The sequence below is a fragment of the Cyprinodon variegatus genome, unplaced genomic scaffold (assembly GCF_000732505.1).
Source record: "Cyprinodon variegatus isolate N-32 unplaced genomic scaffold, C_variegatus-1.0 Scaffold707, whole genome shotgun sequence".
NCBI lineage: Eukaryota > Metazoa > Chordata > Actinopteri > Cyprinodontiformes > Cyprinodontidae > Cyprinodon > Cyprinodon variegatus.
The window spans coordinates 397,709-414,770 of NW_015151160.1; the positions used below are offsets into that span (position 1 = coordinate 397,709).

General features: G+C 37.9%; 1 protein-coding gene across 7 annotated transcripts in view; it reads right to left on the reverse strand.

Annotated features, from left to right (window-relative positions):
• Positions 1–8,405, reverse strand: part of rubcn (RUN domain and cysteine-rich domain containing, Beclin 1-interacting protein) — a 29,083-nt gene extending 20,678 nt beyond the window's left edge. For 2 of the 7 annotated variants that reach the window (XM_015394773.1, XM_015394774.1), the window contains exons 1-7: positions 8,147–8,384; positions 5,947–6,100; positions 5,645–5,728; positions 2,612–2,771; positions 2,383–2,489; positions 2,033–2,231; positions 311–733 (exon numbers count right to left, since the gene is read on the reverse strand). In XM_015394773.1, the coding sequence (XP_015250259.1) occupies positions 311–733; positions 2,033–2,231; positions 2,383–2,489; positions 2,612–2,771; positions 5,645–5,728; positions 5,947–6,100; positions 8,147–8,187 (1,168 nt within the window). In that variant the 5' untranslated portion in view covers positions 8,188–8,384. Of the gene's footprint in view, positions 1–310; positions 734–2,032; positions 2,232–2,382; positions 2,490–2,611; positions 2,772–5,644; positions 5,745–5,946; positions 6,101–8,146 lie in introns of those variants that run through there. The other 5 variants (XM_015394769.1, XM_015394770.1, XM_015394772.1 and 2 more) reach the window with 4 other exon arrangements.
• Between the last annotated feature and the right edge of the window lie 8,657 nt (positions 8,406–17,062).

Genomic DNA, 17,062 nt, shown 5'->3' on the forward strand with positions numbered 1-17,062 from the left:
TACATTTTCTGTCTGATAAAGAGTACATTTATATACATGTTTAAGCGATTTGACGTTTAAATATGACTTCCCTACAACTTTAAACTTTTTTCTTCAAAATGTAGAAAAAAATTTAATCAAATTTTGCAGACTGTGTAGGAACCCCATATAGGACAGTCACATAAATCCGCCTCTGTTAGCATTTCTAAAGCCAACCAACACTCTAACTAAAGCAAGACTGCTCCTTGAAATCTTCAGTTCTTCAAATATTTCCTAGTTAAATAAAGCGCATGGTTAAACAGCAGATACTTCAGAAGTTCAATCCACTCACCATTCCTGAGTTTCTGACTGATCCCCGTGTCTGAAAACGAGCGGGTGTGTCCTTTAGCGCCCCTGCCGGGGCCCTTCTGGCCTTCTGAGAAAGAGGAGCGCCTTGGCGGATTCGGGGCCAGAGAACCCCGCTGTGTGCACGGTTCCTTTTTCTGGTCCTGCTCGCTGCTGTGGGTGGAGCTTCTGGAATTGCAACGACTGCGCTGCCCAAGATTACCGATGGCCAGATACTCCGGACCGTCATCGGAGTCGCCATCGCAGAAGTCCCCGGATTCGGGCTGAACGGAGGAGGATGGGGACTCTGTTAGAGCGATGTGAGGGGTGGAAGTGGATCCAGGAGGAGGCGTCACACCGCGTTCACCCTCCGCTAGGCTGGACACGAACGCCCAAGGAGTTTCCACCCTGCTGGCTGGAGAGGTAGTGCCTGCAACACAGCATAAACAAAAGACCATCACTACAAACAAAACCAACCAAACGCTTTTGATTTTTAATCATTCAAGAAAAGGTGAATTGTTGTCTCGTTATTTATAGCCCCTTTCATGCACAGGAAAAGAAAGAAAATAACATATAAGAAAAAAATCCTGGCATTAAATTAAGAAATGTGACAACTCAAATAAAAAAAAAAAACAAATAAAGCAAACTTTGACCTATATCTATATCTATTTAGTCCTGATTCACAAATGAGACACAGGATTTGCAAAGCTCAAGTTTTAAGGTAGTTTCCTTCAAAGCTGAGGAGCAATAAACTAAGCATCCTCGCCTCATGTAGCTCTAATCCAGGGAACTCTGAGGGGAACGGGACTCTGATGGTCTGCAGGGTCTACAACTCCAAGGACATTCAATTTTTTTCCCTCATTTCACAAACAGGAAGATCAATTTTCAGTTAGCATCCTGAACCCAGCTAACTGAATCTTTACTAGCTAAGGCGGCTGCATCCACACATTCCTCAACAGCTGATCTCGTCCACAAACAATCAGCCCTCTGTGTGTTTGGTCCAGTCAGCCAACTGACACACAAACAGCTGTGTATTCACAGCCAAACAATCATTATCATGCTTGCTAAGACATTCTTTGATAATCTGTTAGAAAGCAACTTTATACTAACCAGCTAAAGCAAAATGCTGATAAATCAAGCTAACGAGGCACCAGAAAGGATCAATATTCTCCAACTTGTATTTTGTTTACACCTGTGACCAACACTAGACTTACCAGCTATTAAAGTCGTAGGTAAGCGGCTGTTCTAACGGTTGCGGTTCGGAATTCTCCCGATTGGTGCCCGACTTTACACGAGTAAATAAAGTGAATGTTATTGGTCGATTATCAAGGGGGCGGGATTGTCGTGGAGGAAGGTTCGCAAGCAAATTTGGTTGTTACATATATTAGCTGCGCCATATGAATCAAGATGCTATGACTGAAAATATTTGATTGACAGATGACCATTATATATATGATTGGCCGAATTTAGGTGTTCAGGCTGACGTATAACTAACTGGCCTGCAGAAGATAACGAAAGTAAAAAAACCACTGACTTTAAGACAGGATTTCTTTTTTAAATAGACATTTTTTGGGACAATATGGTCTGATAACAAATGCATTTATACACATGTTTAAGCCAGAATGATTTGACGTTTAAATATGACTTCCCTACAACTTTAATTGCTATGAAGAAAAACAAACAGAAATTAAGCACAGCTTCAGAAACATGACGGACGGATCAAACCTACACTTGGTAGTGTCTGCAGGGCTGAGGTCGGCAGTAACGGCTTCTCGCAGAGAGCAGTTAGACGTGGTTAGCCTGCGGTTCAAAGAGTCTCCTCCTGGTGATGCGTCCGCCTTCCTCCAGGTCCCACCGGCCCCTGGCAGCACACACAGGCTCTGGCTCTTCAACAGACTGAAGCATGGAGAGCCCCTCAGAGGGGAAAGCTGGAGGAAGGAAATAAACCCCTAAAGGTGAGTCTTTTTTGAATCCCTGCAAATAATCCTCACCTACACCTGACCAATGAACCATAATGCATGTATTTTTTCCCCCATTCAGAGGCAGTTTGAAACACATCTGAAAGCATGAGTAACCTACCCCAACCGTGTCTACTTGAGCCAGCAGTTTGGGGTTATTCTGCTCCACGGCTTCCAGACACTGAAACATGGCGGTCACATGAGGCTCACTGAGTAGGAAGGCATCATCTGAAGGGCAGCCACATGAGGAAGAGATGAAAGGCATGTGAAAAGAAACAAAGATCATCAGGATTTACTGGAAAACACAGAATGATTTGGGTTTTATTTTCACCCCCTCCCACCAAACTCACCGTTGTAGTATTTCCGGGTGTTTCCCATATGCCGGAGCAGAGGTTTGAGTTGTGCTGAGAGCTTATGAACCTGTAAGCTGTGCAGCAACCAACGCTCGGCCTTGTAGCTCTCCCCGGCGCCGTGCATCCCGGTGCTCAAAACCGGCTCCAGGTGACTGAACTGAGGATGGAGCAACGGCCAAAGAGATTGGAATACAATGAGTATGAAATCTATTAGGCCAAAACATCAAAAGGAGACGTTGCTCTGTGACGGAACAAGTCCCTAACCTCACTACCGTCAGGTGGAGAACAGAATCAGCCAGCGTTTTAAATGAACCAGTGACCCACCAGCCAAAGACTCACTGTTTTACTAGTCTACAAACCCCAACTACACAGATAGAGAAACAACATGACAGAGGTGGACTAGAAGTCAACCAAAGCAGCAATCTTTAAAGGAGTCATAGAATGCAAAACCAAGTTTCCAATGTCATAGATTAATAACGATGGTTTTGTGGGTGAAATGGTCGTACAGAGAAGTTCAAACCCCATCGACACCTCCTTTCTCTGCAAATCTCACAATTCCAAACTTCCGCCATAAAACGGGCGGATTCAAACAAAGCCCCGAGTTGACATAAACTCTGGGATGTTGACATATTTGGTTCTGGCCTGTACTTTTTTCAGACCCTGAAATGTACATACAGATCAGCCCACTGGTTCACTGCCCAAGAACATGAATAGAGGTAGATGTAAGACACTAGATTAGCTGTTTAGCATACAGTTTGGTTTACTTCTACAAGAATTACAAAGCAGGCAGTTTCTCTATTGAAAATGAGCCAGAACCACAGGCATAAATGCAGTGTTCTAGGCTGCACAGTGAAAGGGGAAAATTTTCAGTCTTCCCAAGGATCCCAAGACTTGACAGGCATGGACTATGTTTGTCTATAAGAAGATCCCTGCAAAGTTTGATGCTCAGCTGTTCATTTGCTCTAAATATTTTACAGAAGAAAGCTTTCAAAATCTTGGACAGTTCAAAGCAGGATTTGCTAAACTTCCTTTACTGAAACGAGGGGCCGTTCCGACCGTAAGACCATCACAACCGCAAGCTGGAAGTATGATTTTGTCAATAAGCTGATAGCAATGCTAGTATATCGTATGTAGCAGCATGCAGAATGTGTTACGATTCCATTTGTTAGCAATGGGTGTAACTTTATTTCATTTCCCTGGCTGTATTTCTGTCAAATAAATAACATGTTTATATGTAAAACTACATTTGTCCATATCTTCGTCAGGTTATTTTGTTAGTCTATTCCAGCAAGATGACTAAAGCTAAGTAGAATGATGATCGTTTGGTTGCTAGAAGCTTAGCTGTAATGTTACCCACCTAAGTTGATCATTTTACCACTTTTAGAAGTGGAAACAAGGAGTAACGTTAACATTATCGTGTACAATTAATCCGACACCTAGTGTGTCCATATCAACAATTTCGATGTTTATTGAGTGCTTGTTGCTATGATGCGTCTTTGCTCAGCAGCTTGGCTCGTTGTAAACCAACCAATCAGCTCACAGCTCATCTAAATATTCATGAGCATACAATAAAAGGAAGAAAACCTGTTGTTTCATTCTAGGGCTTTTAACCAGGTTTGCATTAGGGTGCATAGTACAGAAAATATGCCATTTTCAGCCCAATCAATGTTACACACCCTATTCAGAGACCCTAAGAACCAGCACCAAATACACTATAGAATCATTCTATGACCCCTTTAAGGAAATCTTTTCCTTGACTTGATTTTTCATTCAGGCTTTTACTTTAAAACAGAGAGAAAGTCTTCTACAAATACCAAGAAAGATTAATATATTACCGCTAATTTGCTTTGCTTTAGCTTTCTGAGCCTTTAGTCTTTCACCTCTCATAGAGAATCCTGGATTTGAATAGTAGTCTGGGACTATACACACAGACAGTCTACCTGCTAATGCTATACAATACAGATTCTGCATTAAATTTAGAGGTTAGAAGATCATCTTGATAATCATGTCCTTGTTTCAAATATTTCTTAAAACTTGTTTTTGAGCGACTGCTCTCTTAAAAGCAGGTCAGAGGGGCAGAAAACGGAAATATTTTGAATGCCATTATAAATTATCTTTAAGATTATTTAGAACCAGCATGTTATGGCTTTTGGAAAAATCAGATAACTGAAATCTGCCAAATAACAAAACAAATCCCTTCTGAGCTTAAGTTGAACTACAATAGAGAACAGAAACCAGGAGATCACATGACTGTTAGATCACAGCTAAGCCCGGCTAATCAGCAAGAGCAGCAATAATCAGGATAATTACATTCCAGCTCCTCAAAGCTTCATCTATTGTTTCAAAATCTCCCCAAAAAAACAAGCAACAGTTTCTACAGCTGAGAAAAAAATCTCATTTTAGATGCAATAGTACACACAAGACTACAAAGTTATAGAAGATCTTTTTTTTTGGCATGTTTAGCATATTATTGTTATTAATTCCTTAAACTGATCTTTATTCTTATCCTTAAATAAAAACAGATAATGGATTTAATTAATATATACATATATATATGCATGCATGCTTCTTCTAAGCAGGAACAAATGATCTAAAAGGTCCAAACAAAGACATTAAAAACATCCTTCTGGCTTCTAAATCTGAAGCCAGAAGGAAACAAGGCCTGTTTTCAGAATAGAAACATGCACTTTTTTCCTCTTTTCGATGTAAATTATACCTTTTAATCATATGACAGAAAGCCAATATTATAGTAAATATATTTATAAACTAAAAACATGTTTGATGTCAAAACATTCAACAAGCCTGGAAAGTTTCAGCTGAATGGTTCCCTTTTCCGCCTAACTCGCTCAGGGGACCCGCAACCTGATGGAGCAGAAAACAGCCCCAGAAATGAGAGAAAAAATGTCCCCATCTTAGGTATCATTTTAGTAACAATTGGAGAAGTGAAAAAAAGCAAGCTGATGTTTTCTAATTTAATGCAGACTATAAATTTCCCTGAGTTATTTTCTATTCTCTCATAGAAGCACGTACCTGTTCAACATGCACAGCGAGGTGGGGGGTAATGTAGCGAACACACCAAACAAAAGGCCAGTAGTCTCGCTGCTTGTAGTACACCTGCAATGATAAACCACTAAAATAAATAAAAGAAGGGTTTATTGTTAGCAAAAAGCAATAATAAAGGGAAGGTGCAGCTAAATACTCAGCACAATAATGTTATCTGATAACAATGATACTGCTGGTGGGGTATTATGGTCCTCAGACAGATTAAATTTATCATCAAGAGAAAAAAAAAACAAAGAAAAGCAGGTTGAACAAAGACACGTTTTCCTTACCTGCTCGTTTTTCAGCCTGTGACCGAGGATGTTGTTCATGTCCTTGTGGAGCCTCTGCAAGCCCCCGTACCGCGACCAGACATTAGGGTTGTTGGTGGACAGGAGGCCCTCCACAGTGGTCTTCAGGCTGGACAGCAGCTTCCATTGCTCCCTCCTAGAAGCAGCAAGGGAAGCAGGATGGGGAGACAGAAAAAAAACAATACAGGAGGTTATACAAGCAAGTAAATAATGGCTGGTGACAACAATGTGGTTCAGCGAATCTAAATACATTCCTTGAGGGAGGAAAAAAGCTGCCTCAGCAATTTAATGAATACAGTCTAACACAAAGATCTGCTTTTTAGTTTAGGGAATCTTTAGGAAAAGATTCTGTTCTTCCTACATATCTTTAGATCTTTGCTTTTATGAAAATTAGAAAATAACCTAGTCACGAGATGTCAAACAAAAGCATAGCTAAACATGATAAATTTGGACTTTCACTCTTTTTAGCAGAGCGAAGAATCGCAGCTACGAGCACTAATCACTTTAGTGTTAAAAAACAGCTTGCAGTGTTGAAACACTAATCAAATCACATAATGCAATTGGCTTAAAGTTAGATAGCATTCCCTACATACTGCAGAGCAAGCTGGAGGCAAAAACAGATGGCTGAGTGTTTCGGAGGGCTTATGCGTATCTAATAAAAGCAGACAAATTTGTCCTTTTACTAGAGTTTTTTGCTGGCCAGAACATTTCACAAGAAAATAAAGTCCTTAAAGGTACATTCAATTTTAGCATTTGTAAAAGAATAATTAAGCATGTCACATTGGGGAAAAAAATAACAAAAAACAAAAATGATAAGTCTACATTTCCCAATTTCACCTTTCCTTCTGGTATGTCATGTGTCAAAAACCCTCAGCTATCAAGGAAGTTGTTGACCATGAGAATAGATACTGCTTTGTTTATATTTAGATTGTGTGAATATACCAGATTTATAATCAGCGAGATAATTTTTTATTTTATTTAATATAGAAACTTGTTTTGTTCTATGGAGCTGTCTGTTGGAGCAGTAGCATATCTGTAGCTGAGAGAAAGTGCCTGGATAAGCTGATCAGGAAGGCCAGCTCTGTGATTGGATGCCCTCTGGGCTCAGTGCAGGAGGTGGGAAACAAAAGGATCCGAACTAAATTAACATCTCTGTTGGATAATGTCTCCCACCCCATGCATGAAACTATTGCGGAACTGGAGAGCTCCTTCAGTGACAGACTGCTGCATCATAAATGCATCAGGGAGCGTCATCACAGATCCTTCCTCCCAGCAGCTGGATGACTCCATAACCCCCCCTCTGTTTCCAACAATCTCGATTAGTTGTTACATTCATGCTGATTTTGCAGAGTTTCTGTCTTGGTCAGCTAAATAACGTGCTGCTGTTATTTTGCACATCCCTAATGTTGCTGCTATTAGCAAATATCCATTACTGTAAAAATGTTCATGGCTGTATATTGGTTATTTTTTCTCCAGGAGCACAGCTTTTATATTGTTAAAACACTTCACACTACAGTGATTTACTGTTTATTTTTTAACTGTTGACTATTATGTTATTCTTATACACTTTTCTAAGGTCCACATTAGTGTGACCATTTTTTCTATAATTTTTTTTCTGCTGTAAACACCAGAATTTCCCCATTTTGGGAAAACAAAGCGATTTTCTATTCTATTTTATTCTGTTTTTTTAATCATCAGGCAGAACTACAGCTAATTAGCAGTCCTACAAGAGAAAATAACACATAGGAGAAATAAATTTGCGTTAAATCATCTGTGTTTTTGAAAAAACAAAACATTTGACAGTTAGCCTTAGCTGCTAACACAACATACCAACGAACAGCATTTCAGCGCATACTTAACAATTAGCAATAAAACAAAAGTTAATGAATAACTAGAATTTTTTACAAACAGATAACGCAAAAAAAATGTCAAATAAGACAGCATATAACTGTCACTTTTAATGAGAGGGTAGAAATCTAGCTAGCTAAGCTAGCACAGCTTAAACTAACACTGCTAAATTATTCTTTTTGTTGCTGTTTACAACAAAACCATTTCTTTATCTAGTCCTACAGCAACATTGCTTATCGATGAAAACATTTTCTAGTTTTTTGTTCATCAAACTGCAGTCAAACAACCACCGGGTAACCCGGAGGTGCTGAACCCAGAGGGAGCTGTCACTTGCCTGCGCTCCTCCGCCTCTCCCTCCGCAGTAACCTCCATCATGTCCTCCAAACGGAGCCGCTTTGGGCATCAAAAGCTGCCAGCTTCCCTGCTAACTCCTGCAATGTTGACAAAATGTAATTACAAATGCAGAAGTTGATGGAGGGAGTGAGCCGCCATGTCTGCGGTGCCTGCTGGACCAGAGCCTACAATCAAAATACGGCAGGCCGCATATCTGCTCTTGTGAGCGGATGCTGCATCAGCGAGTGGGCGGCGAGAACAGCCGCAGCCCTGCCTACTTTTTACACAAATATCAACACTTGTGAAATTAGAAAATAAAAGCTGTGTATTTTTTATATATATATAATTTCGGATAATTAGAGGTTACTGATTCTGTTTATTGAGTAAAGTACTATAGTATTTAATGTTTGACTTCCTGGCAGAGATTTCTAGAATGTTTCTAAATTACTTCTGGTCAATACTGCCCCCTGGTGTTAGGAAATTAATCTTCTTCTTCTTTTCTATAATAGCGGATTGAAAGCAACTTTAAGGTGCATAGCGCCACCTGCTGTACATGAGTGTGTAGCAACATTACTTTACATCAAATTCGGTTGGGGTTTTTTTTGTATTCTGTAGATAAATAAAGAATGGTTTTCTTAATTTGTGAATATCCTTTATATTTCCCCCTAATATTCCTTTAAGACTACATTCTTTGCCTGTCCTTTCAACCATTCTTCTCAATTTCTCCCTTTCATGTGCATAAGTTTTACAGTTCATTAATACATGTTCTACATTTTCTTTTTTGCCACATCCTTCACATTTATCATAATTTTCCCTCCTTATTAAATATAAATTGTAATTTAAATAGGTATGACCCACTCTTAATCTGATTATTATTACTTCTTCACTTCTGTTTCTCTCATTACTGATTCTATTTAATGCAAATTTTTGAACCTTATATAATCCTCTTCCTTTCTTATTTTTGTTCAACCTCTTTTGCCATTTTTCCATTTCTTTACTTTTAAAAGGAAATTAATCTTCTTAGTGAAAAAGCTTAAAATATCATTATTTTACAGTAGTTAGAGTCACCTTCATATATTTCTCTTTTTTAAAGTTTTTAACAAAACATGATTCATCATAGCAGAAACGCAAAACAAAAACCTCTCTGATGCAACATAGCTATTTTGTGCCACCTCTTTTTTTTACTTCCCATTTCCAATGCAAAGCAGACAGAAAACGTTGCAAAATCTCTTTACAGTTGCTGAATTCAGCAATTTCTTCTTTTTTTATTACACTCAGAGAAATCAGCTGTCCTGCAGCCTGCCTTGGTGCTGTTTGTTTTTTTTCCCCTCCTTCTATTGTTAAGATTTAGATGAACATGAAATGTTTGCAGAAGAGGCAAGTAACAGGCTTAGCAGGATGCTGCAAAAAAGAGGCAGTGTGGATTATATACTAGAGCAGAAGCAAGTAAAAAAAAAGTAATGCAACCATTTTTAGCATTTACTTAATCATATTTAGTTACTTTAACACAGCGTATGACATAAAACAATTGCATTAAAGTAACTAAATAGGATCAAGTAAATGCAAAAAATAGTTGCATTATTATTCTCAGTGCATTAGATATACAGATTCCAGTTATTTCTCTTAGAATTCTGCATATTAATCCCTGCATGAGTTTCTTTTCTAGTGCTTCAGTGCTGACCCTGCCCTCATTAAGTTAACATCAGCTTCTACTCTAGTATATGATCCATACTGCCTCTTTTTTGCAGCAGCCTATCACTTGCCCCTCCTGCAAACATTTCATGTTAAAAGAGTTTTTTTACTGGATTACTGCAAAGTCAGGGACACAATGCAAGGGACTGTCCTGCACTTGCTCATTTAAAAGGAATAAAATCTGCAATTTAATGATTAGATTCAAGCTGCTGGGGTTTCCTTACATCTGTTAGACATTTAACCAGTCTGTCTGTATATGATTGAATGGACTGTAAAAGTTAATGAGAAGGTCTGAGTTGGGTTAAATTGTGCTGTGAAGATAACCTAATTTGATTTAATTTGTTTTGGCTTCTCCTATAACGAGTAAAGTGATTACTGCTGTGTTACTGCTGTTTTTTGTTGTTTTGTTTTGGCTCAAAATTTAGCCTACTTGTTTAATATAAAAAGGCAAACTACTTTTGTCTGAAAAGGTTAGAAAACACTTTAATGAGCATTCTGAATATTTGACCCACAGTTTGTTTCTGTATAACCGTGCCCACGTGATGGCGCCATTGTATTCAAGTGGGCCTGTTGGATTTCAGGATTATTTATTAGAATTATTTATATCTATATTTATTTGACAGTATAGTCATTGTTAAATCGGTTATTACAACTACAAAGAATGCATACAGCAATTGCTGGCATAAAAAATAGATAAATAAAGAATACAGGACAAATAAACATTTCTTTGTCCTGTATTCTTTCTGTATTTATGGATCTGTTTATGTATTTTCATACATAAACCAGCTTTATATATATATATATATATATATATATATATATATATATATATATATATATATATATACATACCCCGCCTCTCGCCCATTGACAGCTGGAGATAAGCACCAGCACCTCTCGCGACCCCAAATGGGACAAGCGTGTCAGATAATGGATGGATGGATTTATTGGATTCAAGTCAGGTGATTGGCTGGGCCATTCTAGCAGATTTATTATCTTTCCCTGAGATCAATTGAGAGTTTCCTTGTGTGTGTTTGGGCTCAATGTCTTGTTGCCCACTGATGTTTCATCTCCATCATCCTGGTAGATGCCAGCAGATATTTTTTTTTAATCAAGAATGTCTCTGTACTATTTTCCATTCATACTCCTTTCAGTTATTTGAAGTTTACCAGTACATTATGCTGAAAAAACAGACCCACACTATGATGTTCCCACCTCCAACCTTCACTGTTGGTAGGGTGCTTTTGGGGTAATGTGCAGTACCATTTGATCTCCAAAAAATATGTGCAATATAGCATCCAAATAGTACTAATTAGGTCTCATCTGACCAGACTATATTCTCCCAGCATTTCACAGGCTTGTCTAAATGTTGTTCAGCAAACTTTAAACATGTGTCAACATGCCTTTCTTCAGTATGGAGTCTTGCGTGCTGAACGTGCATACAGGCCATGGCGGTTGAGTACATTACTACTGCTACTACTACTACTTTTGAAACAATTGCACCTGCTAATTCCAGGTCTTTCTAAAGCCGTCCACAAGTGGTCTTCTGCTCTTGGACAACTCTTCTGATAGTTCTTATAACTCCTGTGTCAGGAAACCTGCGAGGACCTGCTGGTCATGGTCAGTTTATGGGGAGATGATGTTCTTTCCACTTCTGGATAACAGTCCCAACAGTTCTCACTGGAACATTCAGACATTTAGAAATCCTTCTGAAATAAATGGCCTAATTATTTGCAACAGTATGTTTGCGAAGTTCTTGAAAAAGCTTTTTCCTTTTACCCATTATGAGATGTATCTTGTGTGAAATTATGGGCCATCATCTGGGACTGAACCAGCTGATATTAATTCGCAATGACGAGGGGCAGGATTGCTTTCTAATTACTGATAGATTTCTGCTGGTGTCTTGGCTTTCCATGCCTTTCTGCACCTCCCTTTCTTCACATGTTCAATGCTTTTTCTCTGCACCATTCCACATTATTACACATAACCTACTTTCTGGACATCTATGGTTTGATTTCTTTGTGTGTGTGGATTGCATGGATTGTTACGGCATCTGGTGAAAATGTCAATAACACCTCTAGAAATATATTTACTGAGAAAAATGGTGGCGTGTTCAACATTTATTTTACTTCATTTATATTTCCCAGGTTAATATTGGTAATTGAGACCTCTTTCTTGTTGGTTACATATCATACAGATTCAAAATACATTCCTAACTACATTAGGTAATACATTACAGAGGAGTTTGGACTGAGATTATTTGACTTTATGGACATGAAGCTTTCTTAGGATGAAAACGAGGTTATAACTAGTACTCTCTCAATATGTACTATTTGTGTGGACCTGTATGCACATAACTCTCTAAGTTTTTCCAGAATGTAGCTAAAAGAGCAATAATAATTTAGAATAAATAAAAGTTTTAAAAAAAATTCACTGGACTTGGTTTCCAAGATTTGAAGACAGTTCTCTTCCCCTACAGGAAGCTTTCTCAATTCAAATGTCTGGATCCGCAGTGAGTTTGAGTCTTTATATAGACAAGGCCTTGTATCGCTTGGAAACCGACGAGCGGGTCGTTTGGTTCCATTGTCAGCCTGTAATATCTGAGAAATGTCTATGATTCTGAAGGTCAGTGGTTAAAGGGGGGAATTGTCCAGTGGATTGTTTTTTAAATTTACAGAATGACTACGACCTGGATGACTGAGAATCTTCATCAACATTGAATAAATAAAGGTGTAGAAAGATTTAAATTGCTTAAGAATTTCCAGATAAATTTCCCAAGAGGTGTTTTTTCCCCCCTCAAATAAAAAAACCCATTTCCTGTTGTACTGGTTTGTACATTTATCACTTTTGACATTAATTTAATCAGTGTAGATTATATAGCTGTATGTATAATTCAGGGTTGTTGTTTTTTATTTGAGCTTGAATAGAAAACAAGGTCATATTCTTTTAATGGGACTTAAAATATCATATCTGTAATAAAGGCCACATAGTTAAATAATAGGTGATTACTGTCAAACAGGTCCTTGCCATCCTTAATAAAAACATCATTGCTGTCAATCCAGTTTTGTAAGTAAACTGACTTCCTCTTCCTTATCATGCATTTAATGTTCCATAGTATAGCTTTATGTGGGGAGAGGTTCTGCAAGTGACATTATTTCCAAGCTAAAAAGTTCCTGTTAAAGGAAATAATGAACAATCTTAGTGGTAATTATGCATCATTGCAATTACATAAAAAATGCAATCCTCCTATTTTTTATTTCTTTCTATTTTTCTAAATTTATTGTAAGTGATGGGGTTCCAAAGCGGGGTTGGAGTTTTTCTAAATGTTTCAATCTTATTTTACCCTTTTCATTCTTAGACTTAGAGAATATTTAAATTTCAACTTACTTAGACAACTTTTATTGTCACGTTGTAAACACAGAGTGTATACAAAAGTGAAATTTTGTTTTGTACAGCTTTCAAACAGTGAACGAGCAGCAGCTTAGCAGTGAAACATTTCCCTTTTATAAAGTGCAGCATTGATCAAATGTAAACAGTGTGGGAATACATCTTTTTTTTAGGCTGTGGTGTTTTTTCCTTCAAGTTAATTTGTAAAAATGTCAGAATATTTTGCTAAGAGAGTCATGAATATTGAGCAGAAAGAGCAGGATGGTCAAATCTAGACAATCCTTTTTCTTTGGATGATAAAAAGTTATCTGAATGATTGAAGTGTCTGATTGAAGCTACCAGTTCAGCAGCATTTTGGCTTCGCTTAATCTCAGATAAAAGGTCAGGTGATGTCGCTCCTTGTGATCCTTACTTATGTGAATGCAGGTTTAAAAAGAGACAAACAAGATTATATTGCATCACTAGATGGCAGTGGTGTGTTAGAACCAGTCATATATGCCAGCATAAGAGGAAAGCACTGTCTCATTTAACTCTGGCTTTGAGGTACTGGCATATAAGTTATCCTGTTCTTTACCAGCTGCTTTTTTTTCTAACCTCTAATATAAAAAGCCAGATACAAAAAGAAAGCAAAATAAAAAATCTGTATGTGTTTGCATATGAAAATATTAGCTGCAATATAAAATACCCAAATCATTAGGCGTTACCACCTCTCTAAAAGCAGGAGTTTGTTGTAGTTTGCTATTTGTTGGTAAGCATTCCTGTTAACATAGTGAAGATTATCAGCAATGGCCGTACAGTACAAACTGTTGCTGCATCTAAGATTCCTAAAGCAGATTTAAAAATAACAACTTGTCTCATAAATGTTCATGTTTCTTCCCGTACAGTTAGAGAATATCTGACTAAGATCAGTTGATATTTTTGCCGGTTGCCACAAGACATTCTCCTCCCTCCTGAGATAATATAGTAGCACAACATAGCAAAGACACCACTGCATATCTGGAACAATGTTCTGTAGAAAAATTAGACCAAAGATTAGATTAGACCAGAATGGATTGTACAAATGCTTCATGAAAACCAAAAAAGAGCATAACATCACAAACATCTCATACCAACAGTATGCAGAGCGGAGGAGTAGTGATGATCGGGGTTGCTTTGCTGCCTGATCCAAAACTTTAACCCTTTAAAGCCCGATCCAAGAATAAAACAAAACAGAAAATTACTTCTTTTTTTTTGGTTAGAAGTCCTTATTTGGCCTTTTAACAAATATGTAAAAAGAAAAAACAGAAATACATTTTTGATATTAATAATTTATTACTATGTGATAAGTCAAGATTATTTTTTGTGTAGTCTTCTGCCCTCTGTTATCAGGTATATCTGTGTACAATAGGATTTTGAGCAAAGTTTTTACCATTAAATTATGCAAAAGGTGTCAGACGCAAAACATTTGAGAAACCGTATGTATCAAATATGATACATTATATTCAGCAATGAAATGGAGATCTTCCTGTCATCAATTTTGTTTTTGTAACCTGGTAAATATTGAATCAGAAAGGAAGAAAGGAAGAAAGAAATCAATCATGCCACATTTACAAGGGTGTAATTTTCTGCTTGCAGAAAGTTTACTTGCAAAGATTGCAGATGACTGGATGATGAGTGACTGTCCTTCCATAAAACCTACATGCACTCATGCATTTAGAGCACAGAACAATGACAGCATCACAAAAGACAAATGCCTTAGTTAAATAAGACTTCCTTATTCTTCCTTTGTCTTTTATAACACCGACACACAAAGACACAGATTCTCTTCGACTTTAACTCTTTGCAATCACTTAGGAACTATTGTGACATACTTTTATTAAAACACATCATCCTGGACCTCTAAAACTGTTCTTCTGGTTCATAAAATGACACATAAAAGCAAGGTCTTTACTGTCAGTTTTCAGGGTTAAATGTGCCCTAATTTCTGTCACGTATGAAATATTAGCTGCGGGACTCTTAACCTGTCAGAACAGGCTGATGATGAAGTTGTATGGTTGTTAAAACGTCGTTTTTTTGTTTTTTTTCACCCTCAAGCCTTTCATTCATAGCACTGAATTTACTGATAGACTTTGCTCACAGTGACGTTAAAGACACTCCCCCTATTCTTGCACAATGCTAATATGGGGCCTAAATGACTCATAGCTATGAAGTGCCGCTGCATGAACGCACTTGATCCGTGGAAAGTATGTGAATAGGAAGGCCTGCCAGTGTGACGCAAAGCGGCTGATCCAGTTTATGACAACGTGCGTTTGGGGCATGATAACATTGCTCTTGGAGTTTGCTCTTTGACATCCCTCCAGTTGGGATCCGGCCAGTTCAAGCGGAAGGTCAACACAACCAGGTCTTTTTAACCTCAAAGAGGCAGAGCGTGCTGTAGAGCAGAACTACAGCTCGTTTCTCCTTCATGTTCCTGCTGCTCACTGCTGACCGACTCATCTAGATTTAACTGTAAACAAGTGTCTTAGTGAAGGCCAATTGTGGATTTAATTTTTATGGCATGATTGGATCTGGGATTTGGGAATATGTCAGTAAAACATAATTGGATTCACTACAATTAAAGCGGCAGAATGAAGAGTTCCTGTTTTCTGTCTTTCTTTCAAATGGTTATGTAACTAAATCTAAATGAATTAATCAAATCCAGATAATCAGGAACTCAAAGAGGATGAAAGGTTTTTGGATTGTCCCAAACTGAAACAGCAATAAAATAACCAATAACATCATCACTAGAAGGCCAGCCTTAGGTCATCACTGGGGCAAAAATAGTCCGGGAGCTGTTCCTCATTCCTCCTTTCATTGGACCTAAATGCTCGCTGATCAGATTAAGCATAACTTTGTAAGACAGAGAGAGGAAACTAGATTCACATGACAGCACCTGTAAACACAGGAGCCTGATTTCCAAGGAAGAACCTATGGGATCAGATGCTTTTAAATGTTTCAGAGAAAGATTCTGCTCTAATTCTGCAGCAATTCACTCTTGTGGGGCTTTTTAGAAATATTAAAGGCAACAAAAACCTTAAAATAAGACATTTAGAATATTATTTGAATTGTTTTTATTGGTTTAAATCTGAGGGTTTTCCCTTAACTTTTAGAATATGGTGACTTATGTGCCGTCCCAGACTAGAATTAAGCAATACATTTTTAAATGCAAGTTATTTTACAGAGCTTGCAAATTCAAAAGTTGCTTATATAATCCCTAAGGAACTGTATTTTTTTTCCTAACTTATTGTAATGGAACAAATGTTCCCACCATCCTCAAAACAAAGATAATTGTCAGGAGATAACAAAAAAAAAGTGGGTTTTTTTGCTCATATAAGCCAACTGTTTGATGAGTGCCAAGAGGAGAAGATTGCTGTGGTAATCTTTATTGCTGGATCTGACTGCACACGAACAGAAACATGCAGATAGAAAAGTGCAGAATATTCCCAGCAGCAGCACTAACACGCGCTAACGTTCTTAGACATAATCTGACAGTAAAAAAAGCAGCATAATCTTTTACCATCAGGCATAAGGTTCAAGGTTATTCCAGTAAAAAAAGCTTGTAAAGAGAAATTTTACACTATAAATCTGAAAGAAGATGGATTCTGAAAACGTTTCAATCCAAACCATGACTCTCTAGCTGTGGGTGAGTGTTTAGAGGTGTTACCTGCTGAAGGATGAACTTTGACCCCGGTCACAATGTTTCCCTGCCTCTTAAGTGTTTCTTCCAGCGTTGTTATGCATGCATCTTCTTCTTCAGCTCTGACCAGCTTTACTCTCTGTGTTGATAAAAAGTAGCCTCGTGAGACCATCCTGATCTCGC